Source organism: Nilaparvata lugens, chromosome 10 (genome assembly GCF_014356525.2).
Source record: "Nilaparvata lugens isolate BPH chromosome 10, ASM1435652v1, whole genome shotgun sequence".
Classification (NCBI taxonomy): domain Eukaryota; kingdom Metazoa; phylum Arthropoda; class Insecta; order Hemiptera; family Delphacidae; genus Nilaparvata; species Nilaparvata lugens.
Window position 1 is genome coordinate 14,210,290 of NC_052513.1, and position 16,728 is coordinate 14,227,017.

The window sequence follows — 16,728 nt, forward strand, 5'->3', positions numbered from 1 at the left end:
CCAGTATTAAAAAAAATAGAAAATCTTTTGATAAAACACGTATTGCTGTGTAGAATTTAAAAGAAAATGAATATATTTATTTACAAAATTTTATTGAGTTTGAATAGAATAGCAGCGATTAAGATGGTAGGCTTTAATCAAAGGATTAAATATGAAAACAATCACAAAAATTAACAATTTACAAGAATTTACAGTCTGTACACACAGTGTCTTGAAGTGATAACGTAGCTACTATCAGACTTCTTGAAGAATAAGATCAAAGTGATCGTCAGTTGATAGTTGAAGCGCCGAGATGTTGAAAAATGTAGCATGCAGTGTGACTGCAAAGAACGAGGCACCTAGAACAAAATTGAAGAATTGAATTACAATGATGCTTTTTGCTATATCTGTTTGTTTGAATATGTGATTGGATTACAATACAATAATTAACTTATAATTTTGTTGCTAGGGTAACTAGTATAGATGATTCTGTAAAGAGTTTACAAGAGTTGACAAGTTCCTAACAAACATGAAAATAAAGAGAATATATCATACAACAGAGATCTATCCAATGTGAACAACCTCTGAACAAGAACAATACTCTAGACAATATACTTCGACTACGCTCAAACGATAAAAGTTAGCAGGCTGTAGTAGGTATATCTTTTTCACTCGCACATATCATTCTTTCTCTGTGTAAAAATATGTCTTGTATGACATTTAAAGGGTTGTGTGGCAGAGAGGACCTAGAGTCCTAACTCCGCCCTTAATAAAGGCAATAATTCAATTCTATTCTCTGCATGCAAGCTCCAAGAACAAACGACTTAACATACATCTGTTCACTCGGAGACGACTGCCGAGTTCCTCACCACAACCACAAAACTTTCAGTGGTGAATCGTCACTTGAAGTGAAAGGCCAGGGGTCAAAACTAAATATTCGCCTCTATTACTGTAAGAAAATTTATATATTGATCAAATGATTACTGACCGAACGTAGTGAGGTCTATGTTTCAACTCTATTTGCTTTTGTCTGTCTGTATGTAACGCGATTACGGCCAAACGCGTTGATACAAATCGATGAGATTTGGCAGGAATATTCCTTTTTTAACTGCGCGTCGATGTATACACAAGGTTTTTTGAAATTTTTATATTACATACTCTCCATAACTATATATTATATCATCTACTTTGAAGATAGGATCGATCAGACTATAGAATTGTTCATAATCAATCAGCTGACAAGTAGATTATTCATTGCATGCATTACACAGATGCCTGGCCGTGTCTATTTCTATAAGGTAGTCTATTTCAATAGATAGATTTTTATCTAAATTTTAGTTTATCTAAAGTAAGCCATGTGCGTGCCCATCAGTATCAATATTCTCACATTTGAAAAACAAATTTTATAGGTGATTGAAAATAAAATAAAAATGATTAAATGAACTGAATAATGCTGAAGAAATTATAATATTCTTCATTGAAAAAAAAATTTAAAATAGTTTTAAATATTTTTATCAGATGGAAAGATTATCACTGAACTGGATAAATTTTCATATGGGATACAAATTGAAACGTGAACTGAGTTTATTAACATAAGTGAGTTCTTCATCTTGAAGAAAACAAACAGTTTTTAAGAGTAAATTATAATTCAACTGTGAATTGTGATTCAATTGAATCAACTAGAACTGGTGACATTAGATACTTGTGGATGAGAAAACTGCGTGATGTCTACTGTTCACAGAACTACTAGTAAATTGATTGTTACACAAGGAATATTCAATTTTGAAGGTTTCTAGCATACCTAGGACCCAGAAAACAGCGGCACCGGCTCCTGCCCAGTAATAGACAGGCATTGAAACGATTCCGACCAAAGTGTATTGCTGTTGTTTGGTCAATTCTCGTCCGAACAGTTTGATTGGATGTTCGGCACTCTTCAGCGACAGAATGTAGCAAGCTCCCAGGCTCACACAGACTGCTAGCATCAGCAGAAATGACGTTAATCTGGAAAACAAAAGATTAGAACCTCATGAGAGTTCAAATGAAGGCCAATGTTGTCCAGTGCCACTGTGTGGATGGGTGGTTAGCCGGCGCTGGCCTTCATAGCCTTCCTAAAAGGAATTACACCTTTACCAGCTTACTGGTCCAACATATGGCTGCGGCATTAGAAATTCCACACTATCATATCCAAAATACAGTAACTTTATCATGAAATAATCAATCATCTTTATACAAATATAACTTACATAAAAATGTACAAGATGCGTCAATTAAAAAAATTCTTAACAATATAACATCTCAGTCAAAACAAATATATAAAAATTTACATTACTTATCTAAAGGTCTTCATATATGGTTTTTCAGAAACTCATCCACCGAGTAATAGGCTTTTTCTATCAATAATTTATGAAGGTTAGCCTTGAATTTTCTCAATCCACTGTTAGTGGATAATAATTTCAAGTCTATTATAAAATTTGCACCCTACATAGCTAGGCTTCCTCTCAAATAGTTTCCTCCTATGAGGCTGAGTTACAAAGTTTTCTCTCCCTCTAGTGTTATACGAATGTGTATCGGCTCTAATTCGAAAATTCTTTCTATTTTGGACAGCATGCACAATCAGCCTGAAAATGTAAATAGAGGGTACTTTTAGTAGCGATAGTGGTCGGAATGCTTCTCTACAAGGGTGGCTGTATCCGAGCTACGCCATATACCTTATCGTTTTCTTTTGTTGTACAAATACTCTTTGAATATTTTCCTTTGAAGTACCACCCCAAAGCTCTATACCGTACACAACATAACAATAAAATGTAGCAAAGTACGCCATTTTAACGGTGTTTCGTGTAACATACTTCACCAGATTTCTGATGAGGAAGAGACTTTTACTTATTTTCCTGATAATGTTATCAACATGTAAAGTCCAGGTCAGCCTTTCATAAAAATTTACCCCTAGCATATTAACAGAGACAGTGCTTTCAATTTCATCATCACCAATATAATGACTATTATACTTGGAATTCTTCCACCTCCCATCAGCGCTGTGGTCATCAGTTTTATGGGGTTTTCTATGTAGAATGGTATTGTGTGGAATGGTTCGTATGTCTAGATTATTTTTTAGAAAAAAGAGGAACAATTTTAAATGTCTGCAATTATTATGTAATACTAACGCAGGGAAAATCAGCCTGCATTTTTCGTTTTTTCTTCTCGTAAGTGTTGACTTGTATCACAGGAAATTAGCAGCAAATAAATTGTCAATAATTTATTTGAAAATCCATACTTGAACTAAATATATTTATATAGAGTGATCCAAAAGTCGCACAACCCAATATTAATGAAATTTGAAAGATTACTTATCCCTTGAATGCTTAAAAATTTATTTATTTTTTTCAACATGAAGGAAAAATACTTACAAACAATAGACCGTCAATATTGTGAAGATAATAATGTAGTTGCTCAGAAAGTATTCCAAATTACGAGGAAATCGTTTTGTAAGCAGCTGAAAATTGAGGGGTGGCTTGTAGTGGTTTGTGTTGAAGAAGACTGTCCAGCCACGAATATTCTGTCTCCTCAAAACAATCCATTCTTTGATGTGACCTGGTATCGGTAATAAACTGAAACAAAAAAGAAACATTCTGATTTAAATAGAAAGTTACAAGAAAATGTTTTTTTCTTCATTTTTTTTCATCCCACTGACCACCTATGAAAGGGGTATAAGGATTTGTCAATTATAATCTAAGTCGTCAATCTTTGCATTCTATAATGCAAAAAGAATTCCTCACTGGAATAAGGACAAACCTGCAACAACTCCTGTTTAAAATGTTTTTTCGAGCAAAATCATGTTATCCTATGGACATCATCACAAGCAGTTCAACCTTCATAATGAGAAATCTCAGTTTACATTGAGCATTTTAGTACCAGTTGAAAGGTTTAAGGACTGGAATTAGATTAACTCATAATCTCTGCGCCACACTTTCGAGGAGTGCGTACAAATGACGACGAGCGCGAGAGTGTGGATGGAAACTATGCCACCACTAGCTACGCTTGCCTTCGATCTGATTTTGTCGAGATGAGAGAAGCGATGGCAAGTGGCCCCTTATCAGCTATCACTGATCTTAATTGGGCGCTCGTCTTTTGGTCACATTGCAGTGTTGATGTAGATGGCAAGACGCTAGTGTTTGAAATTTGTTAAGCGACTCAGCAAGAGAGTAGCCTAGACATCAAAATCAACTGCTGTCAATTGCACAGTAGAAAATTTTTGTCAAATTATAACAACTGGAAATACTGTATCGCCTCAAAATAATTTTCTATAGAGATGTATGCAAAATGCATTTACGGTACCTACTGTATTTATTCCTTAATAATAAAAAATTAACTAAATGCTAGAAACGTGTCACAATGTATGCAAATTATTGCTCATAAAACTTAGCAAAACGTTATGAATTGCATACATCCAAACTGAAATAGGTGCAATAATATACTGTAATAATGACAGTTTCTCAATTTGGTCTTATTGCATTTAACATCTATATAACATAATTTGTGAATGGAAAGCAACTATTCATGTTTTGAGTATCTTCAAGAAATTAACATATAGACACGTAAACAAATTGTTAATTATTATTAAAAACAAATTTGGGATTACTTACTTGGCTAACCTCTTCTCTTGGCTTTCGACTGGAGTATCTATTGAACCACTAACATCTATTTCAACATCAGCCATGATAATTATAATAAATTGAGTCTCACATAAATTTTCTATTATAACTGCTCAAAACAAGCAAACGCTATTTTATTGGGATTATAAAACAAAACATTCAATTTTAAGTTTGACTCAGATGACAGGTGTAAAGATGTGATGTGTCTGCTCAGCGTCTGCACTCAATCTGTGATCGAGAATCGAGATATCGAAAGAACAACACTTGATTTTAGACTGAAATCGATTGTCGAAATGAAAAATTCTATCGAATATATCTGAGAGTTGATTATTCATTTATCTTTTGTTATGGACTGTGAAATTTGTTGGTTATGAATGATTAAATTTTAGGAAACTGTAAATTTACTGGTTTGACAATTGTTTGCAAAACTCTATCTTGATTTATTCGATATCGATAACATAAATTTAGTATGTAGACTGAAATTTTTCACGGCTTTTTTAGGAAATTTTATAAAAACACAACAGCATAACAGCATTTTTTGGAATGGCATCTCTTGTTGCTGATTATGGCTCTTCAGATAACAGCAGTTCAAATGAGGGTTCTGATACTGAACAACCATCTCCAAAGTAAGCATAAATTTCAAACTTTAACTATTACATTTTAAATGTTTATTTCCCTTCGTAACAATCATTTTGTCAAGTACCTATCAATGCTGTCGTGGGATCCCCTACGCAAGAATAGTTTTTGAGCCCCATCTCTAAGACTGTGGAGTCATTTTTGCTCATTTATCTAGTTTTTGGTATTCTATTGAGTGAGTTGATTACAATCAATAATTCAAGTTCACTAAGCGTCTAATTCATTTTAAAATCTTGCACTTACTTTATATTTGAAGTAGTTGCCAATGATTAAGGCTTTCAGATAGGCAATGTCAAGAGTTTTTCAGTCAATTACATTAAAAGTAATCTGAAATTTTTCTCATGCTGTGTAGGTGCTAGATCCACAAAATAAAGGCTCCTCACTCAACTCGAGTAAAGTGGCTTTTTTCAGAGTTGCGTAGAACATCGAGTATTGTTTGTACTGAATATCCATAGGACGTATTGATTGTGTACTGTGAGAATTTCAAGACTCCTGAAGAATTGCCGGCCTGAAGAATGATCCCTGAAGTCCGCAAATAACACTATCCTCAGTGCCTTCTTCTGTAAAAACAGCTCATCCTGGACGGTTGCCGCATAACCCCACAATAGTAAGCCATAGCCCATAGATTATGTGGCTCTGGAAAAGCAAGTTATAGGCCTCAATGAGGGTTCTGCAATCAACCAAGTTCCTCAGTTTTTTGTAAATATATACAACTCGTGACAGTTTCTTGTAGACTTGGTGCACATGATGACACCAGCTTAACCTGTCGTTCATTCAGAATCCCAGCAGCTTTACTGGTTTTGCTCTCTCCAGTGAGCAAACAAGGATACTTGTTTTATCCTTATTGAGCTCCAGTTGTTTGCCAAAAACCATAACTTAGCAGCATCAATGAGTATGGCAGACTCCTCCTCGCTTGTTCCCTGGTGTCTCCTCTAGAAATAGAGGAGTTATCTGCGGAGAGTACCGCTCCCTGACTGCTTTTGAAGTTGTTCATAAGCAATATGAACAAAAAGGGGACTAAGAACCAATCCTTACGGCACTCTATGCATCACACCCTTCAATTTAGAGGTTGCACCTCTCAGTTGGACCACCTGCCTTCGATTCTTTAAGTACGCTACTACTGTCCTGAGAACCATGCCACCCAAGCCATTTCTTCTGAGTCTATCAATGAATATTTTATGGGAGATACAGTCAAAGGCTTCGCTGAGGTCGCATAATGTTAGGGCAAAGGATTTGCCTTACTTGAGAGCACTCTGGATGTCATACGTGTCACCAGATATTGTATTAAAAAACAAGACACATAGATATTGCATTATGATTTATTGTATGATAGATGATACATGATATGATAGATGATACATGATATGATAGATGATACATGATATGATAGATGATACATGATATGATAGATGATACATGACTTTTAATATAAGAGTACGAGCTCAAGACATTTTGACAACGCTACATTCCATTTCGAACTGCCTCCACCACAGGCTGGTCAACATAACAGTTGTCAGCCAATGCCGGTAGAGCACTTGTTGTGGAACGTCCATTTCTAAATCCATGCTGCAATGGTGATAACAGGCTGTTTTTCCCTCGAAGAATTCAGTCTTCTGTGCCTTCATCTCTGTATCAATCTCCACTGAGAAGATAGGAACAATAATTGGAATCGGCCTAAGTTATCTGGATTATAAATCTCCTCCTTCTTGTGTATTGGAAATGTTCTGGAAACGTTCCAGCCTCAAAACAGCTATTAATGACTATAGATATTGATTCAAGTATTTGCTTTGCTGTAGCCTTCAGCACAAAAATGTGGAGAGTCCATGAATATCCTGTGACCTGCAGTTTATCAGGTTTGAAATAAGTTTGGTAACGTAACCCGTTTTGCATTCACTGGTTTCCAAGCCTCTATTTGCTGCTGCCCCTGGCCACAATTTTCCACTGGATCAGAGCCACAGTCTGGCTGCTCCTTGAGAAGCCTCCTGAGTATCAAGAGACTTCTAATGATGAATCATGCGGTGTTTTGCAGTCATGTGCAGTATGGAGTTCTTTTCTGGGGCCATTCTCCGCATGCCAATGACATCCTGCTTCTTCAAAAGAAGACACTGCGAATCCTTACATACAGTTACTTCATTGTCCATTGTCAACCCATCTTCAGATGCCTGAAAGTGCACACCGTCTTCGGGCTGTACATACTGGCCTCACTTACCGCAGTGAAGAAAAACAGGGCTAACATGATGAGTAGGTGTCAGGTGCATTCATACGGTACCCGCGGAAGGTTACAGTTGGAGATTCCACGCTGTAGGTTTTCAAAAGTGAAGGACTCTTTCCCAGTGATGGCACTCAAAATGTTCAACCTGCTGCCGGGCTCGGTGAGGGATCTTCCTATAGGATATTCTCTTTTAGGTGTTTTCAAGAAGAGGCTGTCAAGGTGGCTGATTGAGAGAAGCTATTACAGTATCAGTGATTTCCTTGGGGATAGCTTTGAGAGATTGTGATGCCACGCCATCTTGATTCTCAAGTTGTTTTATTTCTTTTGACGTGATCTATCCGGGAACACCTGGCTAACGATCTTCTTCTTCTTTGGCTGTGCCTTATCCCATTTAAATGATGCCGACATTCCTTTCTCTTAGTCTGCCTCTCCACAAAGCCCTATCCAATGCTTCCTCTCTCCTCCAACCACTCTCCCGCAAGTCAGCCGCTATTCTATCTCCCCACCTCATCCTAGGTCTACCTCGTCCTCTCACACCATCCAAAACCAAATCCTGCACTCTTCGTCCAACATAATCCTCCTCCCGTCGCTGTACATGCCCAAACCACCTCATCCTTGTCTCCTGCATTTTCTTTCCCAGTGGTCCAACTTTTACAGTGCCTCTGATCAATTCATTTCTTATTTTATCTCTTCTTGTAACCCCACACATCCATCTTAACATTCTCATCTCAGTCACTTCCATCTTTCGTTCCTGTTTCTTTGAAGTGGGCCATGTTTCTGTTCCATACAGCATAGCTGGCCTCACAACTGATCTATACACTTTTCCCTTCATTTGACAATTCAGTCTCTTATCACAAAGAACACCACTCATTTTTCTCCAGTTCATCCATCCACAATTTATTCTATGCTGTATTTCTACATCAAGCCCTCCAACTCTAGATCTAGACTTTGGATATTTGGATATTTAGTATGTCATCAACTGCACTGACGAAATAGTTTTTGAAGTCATCAGAGCTGAGTGGTGATTCCATTTGTGGTTTCTTGTGACGATGACTTTTGATGATGTCCCAGGCATGTGGGTCCCTCTAAAGGTGGGTTTTGGTTTGTGCGTAAACTGCCGACGTCGACCATGGCAGGCATTGTTGTCGTGTGACGTTCATATTGTCCAAATTTCAAATGAGCTAAAAACAGCTGATCAAATGGCTTTTCATTAATTGTGTTTATTAGGCCTATCTAAAGTCATTGTCAACATCAACATCTTGAATAATATCAACATATTGCTATTTAAAAGAAAAAGCCAAAACTCCCCATTTAAAACATAAATATCGGGGGACCGAGCTTTGCTCTGGAGTGTAAAAGCATAGAAAATTTGTAACGAAAGATTGAATTTATAGTTTATATTTATTTATTGATTTCCTCAGTCGTACAATCATTTTTACAGTTATATGTGGAGGCACAACCGGCTTATGCCCAAAACTGTCCCTTTTCAAATTTATACTACAGTCCAAATCAAAATCTAGGTGAAGCTACTATCACTCATCAAAATAACAATTTATTCACACTTCAAAAAACAAACACATCATCAATTACAAATAGATATAGCCTACCATGAATTCGATTTAGAATGATATACTATTTTCGCTAAAATATTTGTTAATAATATACTATGTACTATTCTACACTTACAGTATCTAGTTACTATTTTGGAGTTTTTGAAGTAAACATGTTTTCTAAAAAAAAGAGAATAAACGAAAATAAGTTTTTCTAGCTGAATTTTTCTTCTCGTGAGATCAGCTGAATGATCCCACACATGCACTCGTTCACTCTCTTTCATTACGGTATCGACAGACGACAAAATTTCCAGCTGTTTTTCCAATGTCGTATTTATCATTTTAATGTCCTTCAGCGAGTTATCCCAGGGTTGAGACCTAGTGCAATCGAATGTACATATCATAAACCTACTTTGTTCCAAATTTCGTGAAAATCGTTAGAGCCGTTTTCGAGATCCGGTCACATACAAATATATAAACATATCCTATACTATTAAACGAGCAATTTCTGTTTATATGTTTTTATTTTTATATGTCTGTATGTGACCGGATCTCGAAAACGGCTCTAACGATTTTCACGAAATTTTGAACAAAGTAGGTTTATGATATGAACATTCGATTGCACTAGGTCTCAACCCTGGGATAACTTGCTGAAGGACACTAAAATGATAGATACGTCCTTGGAAAAACAGCTGGAAATTTTGTTGTCTGTCGATACTGTGTAATGGAAGTGAGTGAACGAGTGCATGTGTGGGATCATTCAGCTGATCTCACGAGAAGAAAAATCTTTCGTTACAAATTTTCTATGCTTTTACACTCCAGAGCAAAGCTCGGTCCCCCGATATTAAACAACTAAACATATAAGAAGAGATTGTTCGTTTAATAGTATAGGATTAAGCAGAACCTTTCAGGTTATTTGGAGAAATTGAAATCCAGCCGATTTGAGATGCTTCCTCTGTCGTGGTCGACTACGGCATTCACGCACAAACCAAAGCCCACCTTGAGCCAGTCTGACATGAGTCCTATTAGCTTCACATTAGCCAACTTAACTAACAAACTAATTTACAAATTATTAAGCCTACGGTTCAGGGGAAGTAGGCTATTATACTTCTTTTTACTTTCCTTGCCCTATTACCATAGGTAAGGAAAGTATTGCTTTCCGAAAAAAATTAATGTACCCCAATTTCTTAATTTCTATACGTTTCAAGGTCCCCTGAGTCCAAAAAAGTGGTTTTTGGGCATTGGTCTGTATGAGTGTATGTGCGTCTGTGTACACGATATATCATCTCCCAATTAACGGAATGACTTGAAATTTGGAACTTAAGGTCCTTTCACTATAAGGATCCGACACGAACAATTTCGATCAAATGCAATTCAAGATGGCGGCTAAAATGGCGAAAATGTTGTCAAAAACAGGGTTTTTCGTGATTTTCTCGGAAACGGCTCCAACGATTTTGATCAAATTCATACCTAAAATAATCATCGATAAGCTCTATCAACTGCCACAAGTCCCATATCTGTAAAAATTTCAGGAGCTCCGCCCCATCAATGCAGATAGATTCCCAATTATCAGGCTTCAGATACAATTGAAACAAAAAAATCAAGAGGAGTAGATTGAGCATGAAAATCTCTACAATTAATGTTCAGTAACATTTTCACCTAAAATTGAAAATAAGCTTTAAATTCGAGAAAATGTGATTATTCAATTGCAAATTATTGTTGATTGTATTAAATCATTCACTATGAAGAGATAGCAAACCTCATGTGTGTCTCCAGGGTTATTGCCCTGTCACCAGGTAGCTCTAATCTTTGAATTGAGATGCGCGGGAATACTAGCGTCAGGTGATCAATTTTCATAATGGCAAGGAAAGTTGTGTGAGTGCGCCACACCAGATTTTTGATGCATCAACTTGCAAATTTAGTATATTCTATCAATGCTTTGTGGCAAACAAAAAACATAATATCTTGTTTAGAATAAATTGAATTTTCTTTTTAGACAAGCGGCTCCAGTTCAGGAGCCACCTCAAAAGCTTCCTCTTCCGAAATTCGACCCGGACGGCGCGTCACCAATCAAGAACTCGGTGTTCGTGAACCCGTTTGTAGAGGAAGAAAACGCCAAGGAGGCAATCCTCGAGAAGCACGTCAAGATGATCCCGGCCAAATCTGACGTCACCAACATCAACGGCAAGAAAATCTGCTGGATGTATCGGAAAGGACGATGCCGGTTCGGACACAATTGCAGGTACGCGCATGACTCCGATCTGCACTTGGCCGAAAGTAACGCCGAAATCGGTGAGAAAGACAAGTCGTCGGACAGTGTAAACGACAATTCGGTGAGTAGTGCGACGAGCGAGACACCAATTGACACCAGTGCACTCAAAAAGAAGAAGAAACGACCCGGTCTCAGTCAGACACTTGTGCCCGGTAAGAAAGTGATGAACATGTATAAGAAGCAGAAAACCACAGACTCTTCTCCTTTCATTATATCAAGCAAAAAATAACTCGGTATATTTGTAAATTATTTATTTAACAGCCGTTGATGTGTGGAAGATTTTTCACTAGACACGATTATGTGGACGTCACCGTAAAAAAAATGATTGTATATATTTGCAAATTATTCATCAGTTCGGTACAGTGATAATAATATTCCTGTGAGATCTAATGTTATTAGATATCTAAAGGTACGTACAGATTTACGCGCCGCGAACATGATCAATTCACTTTTAATCAGCTGATGCCAAGCTTTTTATATCTGTATCTTACCGTTTCTGTAAAAGTGAATCATAGAAATTCCCATGATTTCTAATGGGCCTATTAAAAACTGGCTAGGTCGGGCTGAATGAGAATAGTGTCATTAGAACTCATGGAAATTATATCTTCACGGATATGTGAGATTCCAGCTTTAATATGGACGTCACCGTTTTAGGTTCGGTCGAAACATATGTTAGGTGGTTAGTGAACCACAAGGGAGTGACGCTCATAAATACCATAGTTATAATGAACCATCTATAGTGAGATCCACGTTATAATGGCAGTGTGTGATTAGCAATGGTATTGCTATCCTTGTCTATCAGTCAACAAAGCTGATAGCTCTATCTCTTTCTCGCTTTGCTCTGTTGCCAGATCGTTTTTTAACAATGTAGAATTAATAATTAACAGAATATTTTATCTTAATTATGAAAATTCATTATTGAAAAATATAATTCCTCGCTTAATAAAATATAACTGATTATTTAAAATGAGAATGAACCGTTGATATTACATCAATAAACCTGTATCAGAATGTGGATCGGCAACGTTTTTCTCCTATCTTTCTCCACTGCCATTATAACGTGGACCTCACTATAATAAGTTAAATGATCCGATCATTTCCCATTATCATTAATCAAGTCTAAAACTTTTCAGGGCATCATCAGTAAAATATCGTTGCAATTACATGAAGTGAGATTTACGTTATAAAGTCAGTAGAAATTATACGAATGCATTGTCACCAATTTTCCGTTTTCACCGCCTTCTATAGTAGGCTGCATACAGTCCCGGACTTTCAACTTGGCCCCGGTACCGATTTACCCTTCAGGAACGAAAAGCTACTATGCTTAGCAATAACATTTGATCATCCAGCTGATTTGTATCTAGCTATTTGAGTGAACCAGTCAACATGACATAATTGTATTATCAGGAATACAGCAGCTGGGCATGCGCAGTTTGCTTCCTTAAACCTCCGCCCGCCTCCGAGCCGAACAACTATACTCTGTATAAATTAACTTCAGACTTGGAGGAATATGCGGCGCAGAGAAATGGAGGGAGATCAGCCAATTACAGTGATGAATAGAGTGATAGGTAGAAGCGTTAGAGTCAGTAGGATTCCAGACAGGAAACTCCGTAAGTTTAACATGAGCGCTTGAATACTCACGAGAGAATGCTGGCCGGTTAGAACGACAACTTCGCAGCCGTTGTATCCCTACCTCTGTATGCGTTCTCTGATGCGCATGTCTCTCCCAAGTAAGAAGTTAATTTGTACAGAGTATAGGTATCTTCTCAACAGTTCAATTCTGAACTTATGATTCAAGTTATATCGGTATATCTGATCCAATATTAATTATTGTTGATATAAATATAAAGAAAATAAAAATCTCAGTACCCTTTTTTACTGAGATTTTTATTTTCTTTATATTTATATTACAAGTAGCCCTATACAGAAAAGAGATAATTATTGTTGATTCTTGTTTTGTAATTATGATCAATTATATCTGAAACGTATTCTATTCATAGAAAACGTCTTTTCTTGATTTATTTGTACATTTTCATGATTGTGATTAAATATTTTGTTTATTACTTTGTTTGCATAAAAACAATTTGGCAAGGATGCAGAATTAGAAAATGATAGATCTATCTGCTTCGTCTAATGACAGACGAAGATAGCAAACCAATGCTAATCAGGTGCTAACTTTATTACTTGAATCTCACTAGACTTGGATTATAGATTACATTGTGATCATGTAACCTGATTCAACATGTCTCAAAGTTAAAACAAGTCTTGAATCAGTCGATTCTTCAAATAGAATACAATGATTATAAAACAATTTCATGCTGTTGAAATTGTTCATTGATAAGTAGGATTCCATAATATGCTCACTAATTCTACCAACGAATGGAATGATCTAGCTTTAAAAATAGATTAATCCCTTATACTTATTAGTGTTTATTAATTTATTTATTAAAAAATTCTCCAATCTTCATTTAAATTATCAATTAGAACTAGACAATCTAGAAATCATGTCATGATCTCAAACATATAGATACACTGTTTTGTATAATATTTAATGCATTAAGCGAAATAAATTTTAATAAGATTTCATAAGTTGTTGTCTTCAAAAAATAGTTGAGTTTGAATCACCAGTTGAATCTAATTCATAATCTTATCAAATGTGCGTTGGCGTATTATTTAGTTTTGGTTTTGTATTATTTCATCAGAGAATAATTATTGCTGCTCATTCCGATATATTAATTCATCTACTAAGGTTCATAATTAGATAGAACTAACTGAATTCTGATAACTCTTTGCAAAAAATACTAATACAAATTATACTGATGTACTAATAACCATTTATCTTACAGAAACTTTTGGTCAGATGATAACTTTATTGTAGTTCATACTATAAAATTAATATTGATTCATAATAATTTATTATAACTGACTCTTGACTTGTTAGAAATTGTTTTGTGTTAAAAAATATTAGCCACCTAGTATTATGTTTGTTTTTAAGAAGTGTGATCTTTAATCCACGGTATATTATATAGAAGAAGACGGTAGGTGTCACGCGCAATTTCCGGTGTGTCTGACGTCATTTTATAATATCCAATCATCTGTTTTTAATAAGTAAGTTTCATAAATTGCCAATAGGTGTTAAAAACCTCGGTTGGTGGCGATGACGCAATCTAGCTGGCTGGCCACTGCGCACACATTTCATGACCCCTACCGCTTCCATCTAAATACCGTGCTTTAATCTATGTTTTTTTCTTAATGTACAAAGGAATAATTTATTATTATCATGATTACTTTCAATTTATTATTCATGTTGGAATTCTTAAGCTGCGTTTACACCAAAGTTATTAACAACATGGTAATAACTTAATCTTTATAGATTCTATTAGATTGAACATAACTTTTCATACACATTATGAACATATGTGTTTGTCAAGTTCCGTTCTAATACAATCTATTAGGTTTTTGTTAATACCTTTGGTGTACCTTTACTTGTGTAGTGTTACCTATTAATGGTTAACTACGTCTTTTTAGCTTTAATAGTTATCATGCCACATTTGATGATTATAATGAATTGGAAATTATCCTCATTCGTTGATATGATAATAAATCGTATAGCTTGAACTATCTGGAGAGTAAGGTTTCAGGTGGCACCTGAATAAATTCAGGATATCTGACCTGACAACTACTATTCTCAATATACATTGCCTATTAAATAATACTTATTATGAAAACTTCAGGTTTTCAGGCTATTCAGGTCGCACCTGAATAAAGTCAAGATATCTGACCAGACAACTACTATTCTCAATATACATTGCCTATTAAATAATACTTATTATGAAAACTTACTCGATAATTTATTCTTTCAAGGCGTCTATATTCCCTTGTTTTCAATTCAAAGTTATCTTGCATAGTTTTTCCAGATACATCACATAGAACATAATTAGAATAAAATTAAACTCCTAAAAAAGTAGTTTTCCATCAATTCAAAATAAACTTTAATTCTAACGCTTTATTATATTGCCATACAACATGGATATTATCAAACTTGGAATCAAATTTAATTCAATGATATCATTACTACTCTGCCTTATCAATCTCATCAAACATTAATCCAACATTACTTGCACTTGTTTAATTCGCTTACATTGATAAAAACCTAGATATTATTGTATTTTTAAATATTGACCCTCTAATTATTAATCTCAGCATGTTCTTCTCTGAGTTACTCAATTTGTTTTAGGTTTAGGATTGTTCTCATATTAAATCATAGAGAAACGATAGCATAAGTAGATATCCCATGGTATAGGGCGTTTATGTCGCAACTTTTACTGTTATCCCAAGCCGATTGTTTACGTAGTTCTTTCCTATGCAGCTGTGTGACGCTGGTAGTCTCTCAAATTGTGCCGTTCACTATCACCCCAACAAAACAGTAAAAATTGACAATAATCGACGGTAATCAGCTTGAGATAACAGTAAAAGTTGCGACATAAATTCCCTATACCATGGGATATCTACTTACGCTATTGTTTCTCTATGATTAAATCTACTCATGTACATTATAAATCGTGGTGTCCCAACTGACCGATTCCCAAATGGTCGAAAAGTATACATTCCCATTTGATCGAAATGGGTCCCAATCGGTCATTTGGCATGTCACCATTATAAATAATGTTAAATTATACTGTTATTGATTTTTGTTGAAATTTTAGTCAATAATATTGTATTGGAATGTTGATATTTGATTTAATTTGTCTTAATTTGAATAAATGTTTAGTGTCGTTGAAATCGCTTTCAGAAATAAATGACATTTTAAGAAGCCCATTTAGCTTCTTGGTAGTTATCTCTCATCAGTATAGGTTACAAAACACCATAGTTATTCCTGTTCCTTAACTATAGAAATAATTTGATCAACTTCAATATGCATCACATACATCTAAAAATGTTTATATCAATATAACTAGTTTCAAAATTTACCTCGAGTTACAATATGTTTATCATGTAATATTGTACCTAATTACTGTATGATATTCCTGATTCAAATACATTTTCATCAATTTTAAATTATTCTCCGAAATATTTATTGATAATTAGATAATCGCCTTTAATATTCCTTGTCTGTTCATTGTAGTTCAATATTGTTTCTTCAATTTAAGATTATAGAAGTATTTTATCATCCATCTAAACTAAATTTATCATTACCGTATTACTACTGTATTTATTACACAAATACAGTAATATTGATTTCTGTAATGTGTGTGATTAGATATTATGTCTGATGATTATTGTACGGTATGTATAAATTTCAGCTCAATACATCCTTCTTGTTATTTTACTCTGCCAATGCCATATTATAAATGAGGTCGACATTTCGCGAAAGATCTCCACCTCCTCATACTCCTCCTCCTACTGCTCCTTCTCACTCCTCCTTCTTCT

The 16,728-nt window shown here is 35.3% G+C and overlaps 2 protein-coding genes across 2 annotated transcripts; one reads left to right on the top strand and one right to left on the bottom strand.

Moving 5' to 3' along the window:
• Positions 1–75: 75 nt before the first annotated feature.
• LOC111051328 (prenylated Rab acceptor protein 1) lies at positions 76–4,903 on the bottom strand. Its single transcript, XM_022337857.2, has 4 exons — positions 4,620–4,903; positions 3,384–3,584; positions 1,781–1,980; positions 76–338 (listed from the first exon to the last, which is right to left on the bottom strand). Exons 1-4 carry the CDS (start codon positions 4,691–4,693, stop codon positions 235–237), a joined length of 579 nt encoding a protein of 192 aa, XP_022193549.2. The 5' UTR covers positions 4,694–4,903; the 3' UTR covers positions 76–234.
• A 53-nt stretch (positions 4,904–4,956) lies between these two features.
• LOC111051905 lies at positions 4,957–12,704 on the top strand. Its single transcript, XM_022338526.2, has 2 exons — positions 4,957–5,254; positions 11,023–12,704. The coding sequence occupies exons 1-2, from the start codon at positions 5,172–5,174 to the stop codon at positions 11,525–11,527; spliced, it is 588 nt and encodes a 195-aa protein (XP_022194218.2). The 5' UTR covers positions 4,957–5,171; the 3' UTR covers positions 11,528–12,704.
• The last annotated feature ends 4,024 nt before the right edge of the window (positions 12,705–16,728 follow it).